The following is a 16,423-nucleotide window of genomic DNA, read 5'->3' as shown; positions in this document are numbered from 1 at the left end:
CTGAAACGGGGAGGTACTATCTGAGCATGTCCGTTAACAAAAAAATGCTCATTTTTGTTTTACATTGCACAACATTTTGAAATGTTGTGTTACGGTGTGCCCTAATGAACATGACCCAGTAGCGAGATTATAAGAGTAACAGAAGGGAGAGTTCATGGGGATGTCAGACAGACCTCCCATGGGAAAGCCTCATCATCCACATTACCAGCCAGGATAGGTTTCTTTACACAGTGGAAACTAACCTAAAACCTCTTAGACGGGGCCGACATGTTATAGAACCCTTACCCTCTCCAAAGGGAGATCGAGAAGCATCTTTATGTAACGGGTCTTAAAACAGTAGTGTCAGACTTGCAATAGTGGCACTACATGAATAGAAAATGGGAGCGAATGGTATGCAACGGTTGACCCTATCAGCACAATTGCTGTTGCTAATGGCATAGCCAATATGTGTAATGTAGCAATGCAAGCTTGTGGTTTGCAAATGGGGCATTTCTGTGCTATTCGGTATCCCTGCCATTAGGTTTACAACACAGTGTAGTAGTAGCACTGTAATCGCCTCAAAAAGCATTTTGGAAAAATCAATGGCACTCAATTATTAATTGACCGATCCATTTGCGTTTCACATCCACAGTTTTGTAAGGACACATCAAAAGTTTTATTGAGCAATGGCATTCACTAAGTTACACAACTCAGTGTTGTATGATATCAAGTGTGGCCTTTTTTTGATAGCACCAGAGCAGCTTCATTAGCAGGTTCAGATTGCCCAAATATACTGAACAAAAATATAAATGCAACATGTAAAGTGTTGGTCACATCTTTCATGAGCTGAAATAAAAGATCCCAGAAATGTTCCATACTCACAAAAAGCTTATTTCTCTCAAATGTTGTGCACAAATTTGTTTACATCCCTGTTAGTGAGCATTTCTCCTTTGCCAAGATCATCCATCCACCTGACAGGTGGCACATCAAGAAGCTGATTAAACAGCATGATCATTACAGGTGCATCTTGTGCTGGGGACAATAAAAAGTCACTCTAAAATGTGCAGTTTTGTCACACAACGCAATGCCACACATGCCTCAAGTTTTGGGGGAGGTTGAAATTGGCATGCTGACTGAAGGAATCTCTACCAGAGCTGTTGCCATATAATTGAATGTTAATTTCCCTACCATAAGCTGCCTTCAAACACTGCCTTCGACAATTTGGCAGTGCGTCCAACCGGCCTCACAACCGCAGAACAAGTGTAACCATGCCAGCCCAGGACCTCCACATCAGGCTTCTTCACCTGCAGGATCGTCTGAGACCAGCCACCCTTGACAGCTGATGAAACAGGAGTATTTCTGTTTATAAAAAAGCCCATTTGTGGGGGAAAACTAATTCTGGTTGGCTGGGCCTGGCTCCCAAGTGGGTGGGCCTATGCCCTCCCAAGCCCACCCATGGCTTGATTAGGGCCTAATTTATTTATTTAAATTGACTGATTTCCTTATATATTCCTTATAACTGTAACTCAGTAAAATCGTTGAAATTGTTGCATTTATATATTTTTTTCAGTATTGTATGTAGATTTGCCTGGCTGCACTTTTTAGGAGCAACTTTTTCAGTCTATTGTATTTACTGCCATGGTGGCAAAACAACTTCCTTCTGGGAACATATGGAGTACATTACAATTCAATTCAGTTGAAGTTATGAAATACGATTATTGTGCCGGTGGGCTTTAAAATGGATGCTATAACCCCTCTATTATTGCAGAGATTTCAATGTGATAACAATGAAGGCAAAAACCAACATGGGAAGAATTGATAAGCAGCTAACATCCCCACACAAACACAAATCACAAATGCAGATTGTTTGATCCCTGTTTTGATTGTTTTTATTTTTCACGGCACGTCAAATGCAATTGGTTTTAATGACTTTCTCATAAAAGTTTAAGTCCCTTGCAAAAGCATGAACTCTGGAACCACTAATTTAAAATGTAATTTAATAAACATAATGCCTTCTCTGTCTCCCTCCCTCGCTTCCTCTCTCCCTTCCTCCCTCCCTCCCTTCCTCTCTCTTTCTTTTTCCATTTCAGTCTATTGGGGACCAGGAAGTTGGGATTTATGCTCCTGTTAAGTTCCCCAGTGACTAGCATGGCTCAGCAAAATGCCAGTGACTAGAGCAACTTTTACCACAGCAATATCTTTCTTTCGGCTCTATGGTGTCATAGACCCCATCTTGAGGAGCACACAGTAAAAAGGAAAAATGATCTCCGAGGTGAATAGTATTTTGGAAGTCATTGACAAATAGGATCAATAGTATTATGGATGGTAGACTGACAAATGTACTCAATTGTTGTCCTCACTGGTTGGGCTTGCCTGCTGTATGGAGCTATGCTGTGACAAATATCTTGAATGGCTGTATGTGAATGTTTAAATTGATTAATATTAGAATGTAAAATCTCACAACTGGGTGGGTCATGACTGTACTTAGTTGTGAATCTGCATATGATTAATACATTGTTTGAATGTTATTGTGTTGCCTCAGTCATACATTAAAATGTTTGTTTTTTTAACCTTTATTTAACTAGGCAAGTCAGTTAAGAACACATTCTTATTTACAACAACAGCCTAGGAACAGTGGGTTAACTGCCCTGTTCAGGGGCAGAACAACAGATTTCTACCTTGTCAGCTCGGGGATTCAATCTAGCAACCTTCCAGTTACTAGTCCAACACTCTAACCACTAGGCTACCTGCCACCCTGTGATGGCTGTTGTGCACCATAATAGTTATTCATTTGTATTAGTAAGTTATATGAAAAGTTTATATTTGTTTTGGTACATCAGTTGACTATTTGTTAATCACTACAATATTGACCTTCATGTATACTATGCTCAACCCCATTAGAAAATGGCAGTCAAACATTATAGATGCACTTACAAATACAGGCTAATAGCCAAAAGACAGTGGAGAGCTTTTTACCATTACAATAACATTCCTGGATTCCACAGATACTTTAACCCCCATGGGAACTCATCTCTGTCAAATTGCCAATAGTCAGGCTCAGGATCTACAAGAACAACACCACTAGAGTCTTCAAGGGATAGATAGCCTACTCTTGCAATGAAGCAACAAAGACATTTCATTCATTTGGCCTCCTGAGTGGTGCAGGGGTCTAAGGCACTGCATCTCAGTGCTAGAGGTGTCACTACAGACACCATGGTTCGAATCCAGGCTGTATCACAACCGGCAGTGATTCGGAGTCTGACGCGCAGAACTGCCCCAGCGTCGGCCGTCATTGTAAAAAAGAATTTGTTCTTAACTGACTTGCCTAGTTAAATAAAGGTACAAAATATGATGAAGATATCTGAAATTATGATAGGCCTATTCGAGTTTTGTTGTTTCTGGTTTTGGTGCTCAAACTTACACACATATATATAATGTAATGGAAATCGCCAACTTTCTAATTGTACGGTCATTTCTACTCTTCTCCTCGAGGTTGCATGACTTCGAGCGCACAAATGGCGCGCATTGTGGTAAATGTAGTTTGCTCGTGAGCATGGTATGAGAGGTCCTACATTGAACACTGAAATGCAATTTCTTTGTTATTCCATTCAGTCATTAGAAAGCTATTATTTCCCCCGGTATTCAGTCAGATGGGTGTAAATCTATTCTAACCATATGCAAAAAATAATGTATCAAAATGCGGTTATTTGTTTTGGGGGGAGAAACGCCAAACAATTGAGAACTACATGTCCCATGGTGTGTTGGTTAATTTTTCCTGCGTGTTCCAAAGGAGGCTGTCAGGCTGAGTTCAGGGAAAACACAGAGTTGCGGATCTGTCAATCATAATTAGCAACCACAGGCAGTGAAACTGAGAGGAAGGTCGGCGAAACGCTACGTTTTTGGGTGAAAAGGCATTGTACTTTCCGTGAAACAATTATGCGTCGGAAAGGAGAGGAAAATACGTATCCTATTGTGCTTAAAAATATTTGTTCGACTTTGGAAGGAATTGCATAAAAGCGCTTTCACTGAAAGCCAAACTTGGCGAGTTTCACTTGCAAGCAACTATTCTGCTTGGAGTACGAAACGTATCCAGAAGAAGGTAACCACGGACGCACGACACTTTGGGATTTAATTTGGCTATTTAACACACTTCTTGACAAAAGTGGTTGATACATTTCAGAGGACTGTCTTAAAGTCGCTGTTGGTGACTCGCAGCGCAGACTAGGAGGTGTGACGGTATGTATCGTTTACCCAACTCATACAATCTCAACCAATGCGACATTGTAATTTTTTTCAGTTGTTTTTTTCTCCATTGACCGCTCCCTGTCAATATTTGCAGGTTCACTCAAAACAATCTCGGCCCAAACATCCAGACGGCGAGGAAGAAAGGAGGAAAGATGAGCGGGGGAGATGTGGTGTGCTCGGGCTGGTTAAGAAAATCACCTCCAGAAAAAAAGTTGAGACGTTACGTAAGTCTAAGCTTGATCATATTCATATCTTGCTTTGGATCGTTACCACAGAGCGGATACAGTGTAGCTATGCAAATGTAACACTTTCGATTATTTCGAATTTGCATACGTTGCCTCGCTGATAATTTCCCCCAGCTGCACAAAGTTTATGCAGCATCTCGAATCTTTGTTTGCTACAACAAAACTATCGACAATTCATGAATAGCAAGAAGTGGATTTCAAATCCTTTTGTAGTATTGTCAAGTGACTGGCCTCCTAGGCTACATCTTGTTATGATGACAGCCTGCATGCTGTTGACCTTTTCAGTGATTTGATGCAAATTCCAACAGTGGGCCTATTTCGAAGTATTCATGAAAATGGTCCCATACTGTGCAGTATTCGCATTCCACAGCAAGGTAACTGAAATGCTCGTCTGTCTAGTCATAGCATAATAGTTTATGAGCACAAGCTTCAATGTCAAAATCCTAAGTGTAGGTTTGACTAATGTGCGGATCTAACAAACAGATCACATTGACAACTCTCACAGTGTCGGGAATGAACTCCAATTGACTTGTGTTCTTAAAAGGAATGCTTTTGAAAGCAGTTCCTGGTTGTCACAGGAAATGAGAATGTTCCGTCTTCTCCATAGTCTAGTCTATGTAGACTAGGGAAACACACTTCCCACGCCACTTTGATAACGAAGTTACTTTTTTTTGTAGCAGGTTAGGAGAACTTACGCAGCAGGTTAGAGACGGAGGTTAAGGTTACCAAAAATGCTCTCCTAACCTGCAACAAATCACTTTGTATCAACGTGGCGTGACGTGTTCCATGTAGACTCCAGACTCGGCCTACTTACGAGACAGGGAGGTACGCCCATTTAAATCAGTACAGTATTGAAATGATATGAAAATACATTTCAATCACAGTTATGCAAAATAAGGGTTGTCTCTCTCTCTATAAATCACACACACACTTCTTTGGAAGCTGGATGTCATTGTTGATAGTCTTACATGACCTTTGTTTTTTAACCTGCAAAGTATTAACATTCTCACACCCATAATGAAATTGCCACCCTGTATATGCCCCCTTTCTTTACTGTGTGAATCAGTGGGCGAATCAGTTGGCTGTATATTAGTTCCATGACATTGGATCTGTTATCTATCCAAAGAACATCTATCGCCATTGTATTCGTGGGCCCTCTATCAGTTGTATTTGCTCCTAATCTACAAAGATGGCGTATTAAAGAGACTGCACGCCACAACTCTGAGACACAAATTGCCATTTTTAAAAGAGTCTTGCTGTGTCCAAAAGGCTGTTAAGCGTTGTATTTGTGGCTTATTGGATATCTCTATTGATGTTTGCATTAGGAACTGGACAGCCCTGCACTCTACATGTTTTCACAGCAACCACAGTTCTCCTCAACCGATCTCTCAGGGAGAATCTCGATTGTATACTCCTCGCGTCCTCTCTCCTCGCCGCCGCCTCAACCCATTGGAGGCGAAGGACCTCTGGCTTTCTCAGCCAATGGGTTTTGAGAAGGAAGCGGGGCAAGAGGAGGATGTAATTGAGATTCTCCCAATGTCTCTGGTTGGCCGTGGCCTGCCAAATACCATTCCTTCTGTCCTCCCGCCACTGATGTTATGACCAATCTGAATCTACACAGTTCATTGTTCTCCTTGTTACTACATGCCTAGGACAGGAGTTTTTCCTCACTGCAGCCCTACTTAGAGCCTGTTTTTTATTTTTATTTAACCAGGCAAATCAGTTAAGAACAAATTCTTATTTACAATGACGGCCTACCGTGGACCAATGACAGATTTTTACCTTGTCAGCAGTGGGAATTTGACCCAGCAACCTTTCGGTTACTGGCCCGATGCTCTAACCACCCCAAAGTTAGAACCTGTATCGAGGGCCCAGAGCGTTTCCTGTTCAGGTCACATGGTCAGGATAAGAAGTCCAGCCCCTAGTCATGATCACCCAGCGCTCAACACTCCCTCGTGAAGTGTGAGAGTCAGTCAGGGGGGGGTAGGGGTTACTATGGAGTGGCTAGTGGTGGTGATACAGTAACTAGGCCCTCCCACAGCAGGAACAAATGAGACAGGACACTCTGATCACATGACACATAGTGACCAAAGTTCCTTATTCCCAAGACACAGGGAGGCCGTGTGTGATGATTTAACTGGAGGGTAGTGTAGGGAGCCAGCCCAGCTGCTGCACACACTGAGGTGTTCATTCATCAAGTCCATCTTACAGCATGTCACTCTGAAGTGACAGACCGGGAACACTTATCCTTATTTTTTTTTTTTTACATTTTAGTCATTTAGCAGACGCTCTTATCCAGAGCTACTTACAGTAGTGAATGCGTACATTTCATGCATTTTATTTTTTTGTACTGGCCCCCCTGTGGGAATCGAACCCACAACCCTGGCGTTGCACACACCATGCAAACACCATGCTCTACCAACTGAGCCACAGGGAAGACCTTATGTGAATGGAGCACCGAGAACGGTCTAATCCCTTAAAAAGTGGACATTTTGTTAAGTGCATAATCCAATGCAGTGCGTTGCATTTCACCAGGCCCCTGAGCAAACTGATTGTGACCTGATTGCACTGTAGCCTACTACTTCACTACCCTCAGGTCTATAGACTAGTGTGTATTTATCTCACCCTACATTCATTAGGCCCGAAGAATGTGTTTGTATGATTTGGTACGTGTCAATTCTGGCCTAAATGGCTTCATTGTGCCCCTATAACAGCCTGTTCTGCTGCTGCCTCTTTGTGGCCCTGTAGGAACAGCCTGTTCTACTGCTGTCTCTGAACAACTCTTTGACCCAATTCATCTGATTCACACTTCTGCCAAAGCCTGTTTAAACACCGCTTTTGTAACCTTATGTGTGTGTAAGTTTTGTAACTGTGTGTGTTTGTGTGTGTCCTTAATGGTGTTCTACAATATGAATGGCTGTATTTTGACCCTCCAGAGTGTTAATAGGATCTGTGTGGTGTAGATGAGGCCCTGCATGCAGTATGAGAAGGAACACTGATCACTGGCAAATTGTTGAAGCTGTTAGCTGGAGCCCCCACTGAGTTACACTGGGCCAGGTGTGTGCGACCCACTCGCTGAGTGTGTGAGACTTGCTTGTGTGTGTGTGTGTGTGGCAGTGGCTAACGACAGCAGCGTTTGTGGGTGGAGGCGACCTCACCTGAGCCCTCAGGACGGCCTGGGACTGTGAATAACAGAACCCATTATGCCTAACACTGCCTACAGGTCCTCAGGATTACTCTGTAACCACGACATCATGACCCGGTTTCAGGTGTCCATCCAGATTATAGGCCAACCTCATAATATACACTACCGTTCAAAAGTTTGGGTTCACTTAGAAATTTCCTTGTTTTTGAAAGTGAAGCACTTTTTTTTTTTTGTCCATTTTTAAAATAACATCAAATTGATCAGAAATACAGTGTAGACATTTCATGTTTTAAATGACTGTTGGAGCTGAAAACGGCTGCTTTTACATTTTCTTTTAAATGGAATGTCTACATAGGCGTACAGAGTAGAGGTCGACCGATTAATCGGAATGGCCGATTAATTATGGCCGATTTCAAGTTTTCATAACAATCGGTAATCGGTATTTTTGGCCACCGATTAGCGTTTTCTTTTTTAGTATTTTATTTTTTATTTTTTTTATTTTGTATACATTTTTATTTAGTTTCTTTTTAGTATTTTTCTTTTTCTTTTTTTAATTTTTTAATTTTTAAACCTTTTATTTAACTAGGCAAGTCAGTTAAGAACACATTCTTATTTTCAATGACGGCCTAGGAACGGTGGGTTAACTGCCTTGTTCAGGGGCAGAACGACAGATTTTTACCTTGTCAGCTTGGGGACGCAACCTTACGTTAACTAGCCCAACGCTCTAACCACCTGCTTTACGTTGCCAAGGTAAGTTGCTAGCTAGCATTAAATACTACTCCCTGCACAGAACTGCGCAAACTGGCTCTAACCAGAATAGAAAGAGTGAGAGGCCCCAGTGCACAACTGAGGACTACTACCTCTTCCCCTACTGTATTTATTTATTTTATTTATTTTGCTCATTTGCACCATATTATTTATATTTGAACTTTGAACTTTCTTCAAACTACAAATCTACCATTCCAGTGTTTTTCTTGCTATACTTTATTTACTTTGCCACCATGGCATTTTTTTTGCTTTTACCTCCCTTATCTCACATCATTTGCTCACATTGTATATAGTCTTATTTTTTTTCTACTGTATTATTGACTGTATGTTGTTTACTCCATGTGTAACTCTGTGTTGTTGTATGTTGTCGAACTGCTTTGCTTTATCTTGGCCAGGTCGCAATTGTAAATGAGAACTTGTTCTCAACTTGCCTACCTGGTTAAATAAAGGTGAAATAAAAAATAAAATAAAAAAAAAGTACATTAGTGTCTATTTTAAGAAACAGACGCCTCACAAGTCCTCAACTGGCTACTTCATTAAATAGTACCCGCAAAACACCAGTCTCAACGTCAACAGTGAAGAGGCGACTCCGGGATGCTGGCCTTCTAGGCAGAGTTGCAAAGAAAAAGCCATATCTCAGACTGGCCAAAAAAAGTAGAAGATTACGATGGGCAAAAGAACATAGACACTGGACAGAGTAACTCTGCCTGGAAGGCCAGCATCCCAGAGTCGCCTCTTCACTGTTGACGTTGAGACCGGTGTTTTGTGGGTACTATTTAATGAAGCTGCCAGTTGAGGACTTGTGAGGCGTCTGTTTCTCAAACTAGACACTCTAATGTACTTGTCCTCTTGCTCAGTTGTGCCTCCCACTCCTCTTTCTATTCTGGTTAGACAGTTTGCGCTGAAACTGAACAGCGAAGGGAGTAGTACACAGCGTTGTACGAGATCTTTACTTTCTTGGCAATTTCTCGCATGAAATAGCCATCATTTCTCAGAACAAGAATAGACTGATGAGTTTAAGAAGAAAGTTCTTTGTTTCTGGCCATTTTGAGCCTGTAATCGAACCCACAAATGCTGATGCTCAAGATAGTCTAAAGAAGGTGAGTTTTATTGCTTCTTTAATCAGAACAACAGTTTTCACCTGTGCTAACATAATTGCAAAAGAGTTTTCTAATGATCAATTATCCTTTTAAAAAGCTAAGCCAAGTTTTATCAAACACACCGTGCCATTGGAGCACAGGAGTGATGGTTGCTGATAATGGGCCTCTGTACGCCTATGTAGATATTCCATTAAAAAATCAGCTGTTTCCAGCTGCAATAGTCATTTACAACATTGACAATGTCTACACTGTATTTCTGATCAATTTGATGTTATTTTAATGGACAAAAAATTTGCTTTTCTTTCAAAAACAACGACGTTTCTAATTGACCCCAAACTATTGAACGGTAGTGTAGGTCTAGCTCTGGCAAGGGTTCTGAATGTAAAGGTGTGTGTGTGGAGGCGTTGACTGAGAGGAGAGAGGGGGGGGTCAGAGAGGAGGTTCTGCTGCTTTTTGTCAGGGAGACGGGTCATCTATAGACTGTGTATGTTGATCTAAGTAGACCTTCTGTTTGTGTGCCCCCTCATTCTCCAGTGTTGACCCTTACTGTCTGAGCATTCAGCCTCTACTCTCCACAGTAGCTCCAGTCCAGACACGTAGCCCTGCCGGCTGCCGGGAGGTTAACCACTCTGGGCAAAGTTTGTCCTCCGGCTGGCCAGCTCAGCCCCTGATTGGACGAGATCAAGGGTTAAACTGTTCAGCGGCCTGCCTGTGTCTGCAGCACCGCCCTGTTTACCGGCAGGCAGAGCACTGGCCCGCTCAAAGGGCACACTAAGGCCTTTTTTTCTATTTTATGGAGAGTGGAGACATGTAGGCACACTGACAGTGTATATAGTGGGAGCGTAACCATGACACTGCAGGGCCCCAGAGAAAGGGGTCTCTGTCACATGGCTAGGGGCCATATGCTGGCATACAGACTCCATGGACAACAGTGTTGTGGGTGTTTAGTTTGTTACAGGTTTATCCATACACAGGATGGGTATTTTTTCACTTTGATATACTATAGCCATCAAATTCAACTCTGGACCTCAAAGCCACTTCCACTGCTTTTTTTCATTGTTCCCCTCTAATCAGGTAGAAGAGAGAACCAGCAGGCTCCGGGCCTCGTAGAGTAGGCGTTGAATTCCCCTGCCCTATAGGATGTATTAATGTAAGGTCACCTTCAGAACCGTTGCGTTCTCCTTTCTCGTCTTGGTGAGATGGTATGAGGAAACCTACCACAACCACTTCAGTCTGATTCATTTTTTTTTTCCCAGCCGCAGAAATGTAAACGTTTGCTCTGAACATGCATCTCTGTTAGGTTTTCATTTCATTGACATTGCACATTCCATCTTTCTTTTTTACAAACTTCCTCTTTCATTTCTCGCCTCTCTCGCAATCTGTGAATTTATGGAGGTCCCACTTGTAAAGCTTTCATCAAAGAGAGAGCCCTGCAGGTTGTGTGTCTTGAGACATCTGCGCTGTGTTTTCTACACTACCCAAGGAAATTAAAGGGGATAAAAGTTGGTTGTTACTTCGTCAGCTCCACTTAATGTGCAGAGACAGTTGAGGCCGGGAGGCAGCAGGGGGAATCTCTCTGTGTCCCCTCCCCGTATGGCGACATGGATCGCTCCTCTCCTCATAGGAAGCTCAATTGGTTGGTCCCATCCAAAGCATTCAGAGGGGTTATTCACGCTGTGCTTTTCCCATCCTTTCCCTCACAGGGCCTCAGTGTTTGAACAACAACACTCCGGAGACAGGTTGACACAACGAGCTGAGAGGGAAAATGTTGAACCCTAAAGGTCCCTGTTTTGAGTGTCTCTGTCCCAAATGGCTGTTCCCTATATAGTGCACTACTTATGGGCCCTGATCAAAAGTAGTGCACTATATAGGGAATATGGTGCCTTTGGGACAAATCCATAGGGTGATGGCAGTAGACTCACTGAGGACATCCTCTAGCCGGCTCAGAAAATATCCTTCCACTCCTGTAAATGTCTCTCCACCAGTTAGCAGCTTGAGGGAGTCTGTCTCCTGACCTGAACCACTTACTGTATGTAGCTCGCTGCAGCGCCCTGTAAGCCATTACTCGTGCTCAAGCCTAATTTAACATTTTTGATTTGCGACCAACCAAGGAGCAACTTCTGAACAAACGACAGAGCGGACGGATAGACAGACGGGACTCAGTGGAGTGGTCAAACGAAACAAAGGAATAGCTTTTTTGTTGAATACAGGATTCATTAAATCTGCTTAGCAAGTGGAACAGAGAAGCGCTTGTGTGGCGTTAGCATCAGAGGCTATTCCTAGCCAGCAGCCAGCATACATTATTGTTGAAGACCAGGGCTCTCAACCCTGTTCCTGGAGAGATACCCTCCTGTAGGTTTTCACTCCAACCCTGTTCCTGGAGTGATACCCTCCTGTAGTTTTCACTCCAACCCCAGTTGTAACTAACCTGATTCAGTTTATCAACCAGATATTTATTAGAATCAGGTGCGCAAGATTAGGGTTGGAGTGAAAACCTACAGGACGGTAGCTCTCCAGGACGGTAGCTCTCCAGGAACAGGTTTGGAGTGAAAACCTACAGGAGGGTAGCTCTCCAGGAACAGGGTTGGAGTGAACCTACAGGAGGGTAGCTCTCCAGGAACAGGGTTGGAGTGAAAACCTACAGGACGGTAGCTCTCCAGGAACAGATTTGGTAGTGTTGTGTCCCAAACAGCACTATTCCCTATGTATTGCACTGCTTTTGACCAATAAGTAGTGTACTATATAGGGAACAGGGTTTCATTTGGGATGCAGAGTATGTCCTCCTGGCTACCACGACAACGGGAACAGTCCATTTTGAAAAGCAGCAGACTGCTGTTGTTGTGTGGGAGCAGTCATGCCCAGAAAATAATGGATTGCATCGACCATCAATTATTTAAATGTCCATTAGAAATATAAAGAAAAAAGAAAGGCATACAAAATTAATGCGGGGTGATATCTTGTTGACGCAGCAATTACAATGCCGTTACATATCACTTACACCCTGTTTATCCCTCTTTCAGTCGTTTCGGAAAGACTGAAATGAAAGTTGAAATATTTTCCAAACAGATTAACTGCATCAGACCCATTCATTGTTTGTATTTGAATGATTCTCCCAAAACCAAAACGACCACCTGACTAGTGTTTATGTACCCAGAGCTCCACCAGTATCACCAGACGACCCAAGGCGCTTTTCGCTTGTCGAAGTTTTCATTAGCTTGTTTACTTAGCGGGAGGGCGCTTGAAACCCAATCACGACATGATAAACAATGGGCATAACCACAATAACACAGCAGCCAATTAAAGCTAAGCCCTATGAATAAAGTTTTGGTTATTTTACAGGGGCACACACATGGGTGAGAACCTCCTCCGCCAGTGTTTGATAACATCGAGGAAGCCTGATTTAACATGACCTGTGCGGTCTGGAGAGGTAGTGTATTTGAGCGGCTTGTTTTTCACTCCGGTGCGTTTGTGTGTGGCAGCGGGAGTGCTCGCTTTCGCCTGATTTTGGTTTTATTGGTGTAGTTAGCAATTCAGTGATGAAAGCCATAGGTGTTTTTATAACAGACAGTTAAAGTATGCAGACTTTCTGCCTGATAGTCTGTCTGGGACTCAGGGATCAAGAATAGGCTTGGAGTTGACCCACAGGCTTAGTGCTACAGCAGGTACGTGTAGCCGGTCAGACGAGGCACACTGTCTGACAGCGTGGACTGCAGTGATATCATAACAGGGATAAGATCTATTCAACTTGTAAGTTATTACATATTTATAACTATTAAGTATACATTTATCTGTATTTCCTTGTGGTCTGACTTGTCCTATTAGTGTTGTGGGGTGGGAAAGCCCACTAGCACATACCCCATCCTTCCCCATATGTAACAATGTCCTTGCGTCACTCACTACCACTGTGTGGCCAGCCCTGGTGACCAGTTCTCTGTTTCTGTGGCTATTCTCGTCAACTGCGGCGGTGGTCATGTGGCGTTCTAGGCCCATGTCGTCTTTCCAAAGTCCGCCTGTTATAACTCCCAACGTGCTCCGCTGACAAACACTGCTAGTAATGCTACCACCACCCACCCCACTATTCTTCTCTCCCTCTCTCCTTACTGCCGCTCTTGGGGAAAATAGCAACTAGGGAAGTTAATCCCCCCCTTTTAAAGCTTTTTGTCATGTTGCTTGGTGGCTGGGCTTCTGGCCTCGCTTGGTGCCGTCTGTAAACAGATGTGTTCCTTTATTGCCTGGCTCTTGCTGTTTACACTGTCATAGATAAAGACTCGATCTCCCACTGAGTGTACAAAATATTACCAACACCTTCTTAATATTGAGTTGCACCCCCCCACCCCCCTTTTCCCCCTCAACATCCTCAAGTTGTCAGGGCATGGACTAAAAGGTGTCAAGCCTTCCACAGGGATGCTGGCCCATGTTGACTCCAATGCTTCCCACAGTTGTCAAGTTGGCTGGATGTCCTTTGATGGTGGACCATTCTTGATACACACAGGAAACTGTTGTGTGAGAGACCCGACCGCGTTGCAGTTCTTGACACAAACCAGTGCGCCTGGCACCTACTACCATACCCCGTTGAAAGGCACTTAAGTTGTTTGTCTTGTCCATTCACCCTCTGAATGGCACACTTACACAATCCATGTCTCAAGGCTTGAAGATTCTTCTTATACCCGTCTCCTGCCCTTCATCTACATTCTACACTGATTGAAGTGACATCAATAAGGGATCATAACTTTCACCTGGTCAGTCTGTCATGGAAACAGCAGGTGTCCTTAATGTTTTGTACACTGTGTGTGTATATATATATATATATATATATATATATATATATATATATATATATATATATATATATATATATATACACACACACTTTCAGTTTTTTTTTGTGTGGAAACTCTCCTGTGGTTGTTATAGAGCTCCACAGTCACATGACGTTATGGTTGAATATGCCAACTCTAACACTATGCAGACCCAGTTCTTATGAAGCACAGATAAGACCCTTCTCCGGACTCTTGGCTGTTGTGCACCAGGCTGGATATGTTTAAATGCTAGCCTGTATCCAGGGCAGACAATGAAGCCAGATTTGGTCCTAATTTATGCAATGCAGGCTACACAAATGCAACTTGCAGTATGATGTAATATGAACGGGTTCAGAGTTCAACTTTAGAAATCGTTATTTATTGTTCCATGTTAAGCCAGTCCAGTGACGTCTGGCTGGACAAATGGCTCGCTGTAAAGATATTGCCTGGCTACCCAAACGCTACGCCACGACCACGGATGCTAGTTTCTTCTCTGCAATTTATCTGAGTACCTACTACTTCCCCGACGCAAACATTCTAACCGTTCTGATTGGTCTCAGAAACCGATAGGTTGGGCCGGTACGCTCGTGGGTAAAGTGCCGTTTAAAAAAAATGTTTTTTACATTTGTCATTGGCTTTGATACTCTGATTGGTTAGAGATGATCCAATCGCTGATTACTTTGTTCTGTACAACACCCCTTATTTTGACGTTGCCATCGTTGAAGTAGTTTGTGGCGGTCTCAGACTGAATTATGTAGCAAACAGAGCAGCGGAAGAATTCAGTTGTAGTCATCGGGCTAGTAAAAATAGACCTTATGACAGAGAGAGAGAGGCTATTTCCAGACCCAACTTTGAGTCCTACTGCTGCTCCAGAGAGGGGGCTGTTGCAGGGACCCAGGAGCACACAGATGTCCAAAGATGGTCCCTTTGCTTTGGCCTCTCAGGCAGAGCTAGCTTCCCCTTCCAGCAGCTCACGGGACCAGACCATAGAAATACAAATATGACCTGCAGGCCATCCACCCATCACAGAACATTGACTTGAATGGGAATTATTTTTCTAGTGATCCTGTTTCTATGGTCCAGACCACTGGATTGTTTGTGCAGTCATGGGAACAAGTCTCTAAAGCTGAGAGTGTATGGAGCCTGTGTATAAGCACATGTGAAATCGTCCTGGAAGGAGTTCGGGACCAGTTCCGAGGCGAAGTGAGCAAGGTGTGTGTGCATTTTGGGATATTCCAGAATGTCAATCAATAACCCCCTCCACCTCCTCATAGGCCATCGGTAGAGAGAGAGTGGGAGAAAGGAAGGAAAATAAAAGATGCACCAAGCTAGCCTCAAACCCACAACATTAGCCAGCCTCAGTCAGCCTACTCTCTGTCCCTCTCCCTGCTCAGGGCTCCTCTTGGCAGGCTATGGCAGTAGGAATGTGAGCCTCTTCTGTGCTTCTGCTGTGTTCAGTGAGGGCTGGCCTCTGCTGGCTGATTTGTTGTTTCTGCTGAGCGCAGCGCTGAGTCTGACGGAGGAAAAAGGCGCCGCTCCCTGGCGCACCAGCACGGCATGGCGGCCGCTTCCTGTGTGCGGTGCTGATGGCTACCAGATGTCTGGAGGGAGAGAGGGAAGAGAGAATAGTGGTCTACCACGCTGGTGTCTAGTGCTATTCGTTCGTTCGGTTTCACTTTCGTGCTACTTCTTTTTCCTCTCGGTCTCTCTCTCTCGGTCACTCTCTCTCTCTCTCGGTCACTCTCTCTCTCTCTCGGTCACTCTCTCACTCTCTCTCGGTCACTCTCTCACTCTCTCTCGGTCACTCTCTCACTCTCTCTCGGTCACTCTCTCTCGGTCACTCTCTCTCGGTCACTCTCTCTCGGTCACTCTCTCTCGGTCACTCTCTCTCGGTCACTCTCTCTCGGTCACTCTCGGTCACTCTCTCTCGGTCACTCTCTCTCGGTCACTCTCTCTCTCTCTCGGTCACTCTCTCTCGGTCACTCTCTCTCTCTCTCGGTCACTCTCTCTCTCTCTCGGTCACTCTCTCTCTCTCGGTCACTCTCTCTCTCTCTCGGTCACTCTCTCTCTCTCTCTCTCTCTCTCTCTCTCTCTCTCTCTCTCTCTCTCTCTCTCTCTCTCTCTCTCTCTCTCTCTCTCCTC

The 16,423-nt window shown here is 43.8% G+C and overlaps 1 protein-coding gene across 9 annotated transcripts in view; it reads left to right on the top strand.

Moving 5' to 3' along the window:
- Positions 1-3,788: 3,788 nt before the first annotated feature.
- Positions 3,789-16,423, top strand: part of LOC115191781 (GRB2-associated-binding protein 1-like) — a 68,236-nt gene continuing 55,601 nt past the window's right edge. For 3 of the 9 annotated variants that reach the window (XM_029749698.1, XM_029749701.1, XM_029749697.1), the window contains exons 1-2: positions 3,791-4,215; positions 4,319-4,448. In XM_029749698.1, coding sequence (XP_029605558.1) covers positions 4,377-4,448 — 72 coding nt within the window. In that variant the 5' untranslated portion in view covers positions 3,791-4,215; positions 4,319-4,376. Of the gene's footprint in view, positions 4,216-4,318; positions 4,449-16,423 lie in introns of all 9 variants that reach the window. The other 6 variants (XM_029749702.1, XM_029749700.1, XM_029749693.1 and 3 more) reach the window with 5 other exon arrangements.

Source organism: Salmo trutta, chromosome 4 (assembly GCF_901001165.1).
Source record: "Salmo trutta chromosome 4, fSalTru1.1, whole genome shotgun sequence".
Classification (NCBI taxonomy): Eukaryota; Metazoa; Chordata; class Actinopteri; order Salmoniformes; family Salmonidae; genus Salmo; species Salmo trutta.
This window is presented reverse-complemented; position numbering and strand designations above follow the sequence as displayed.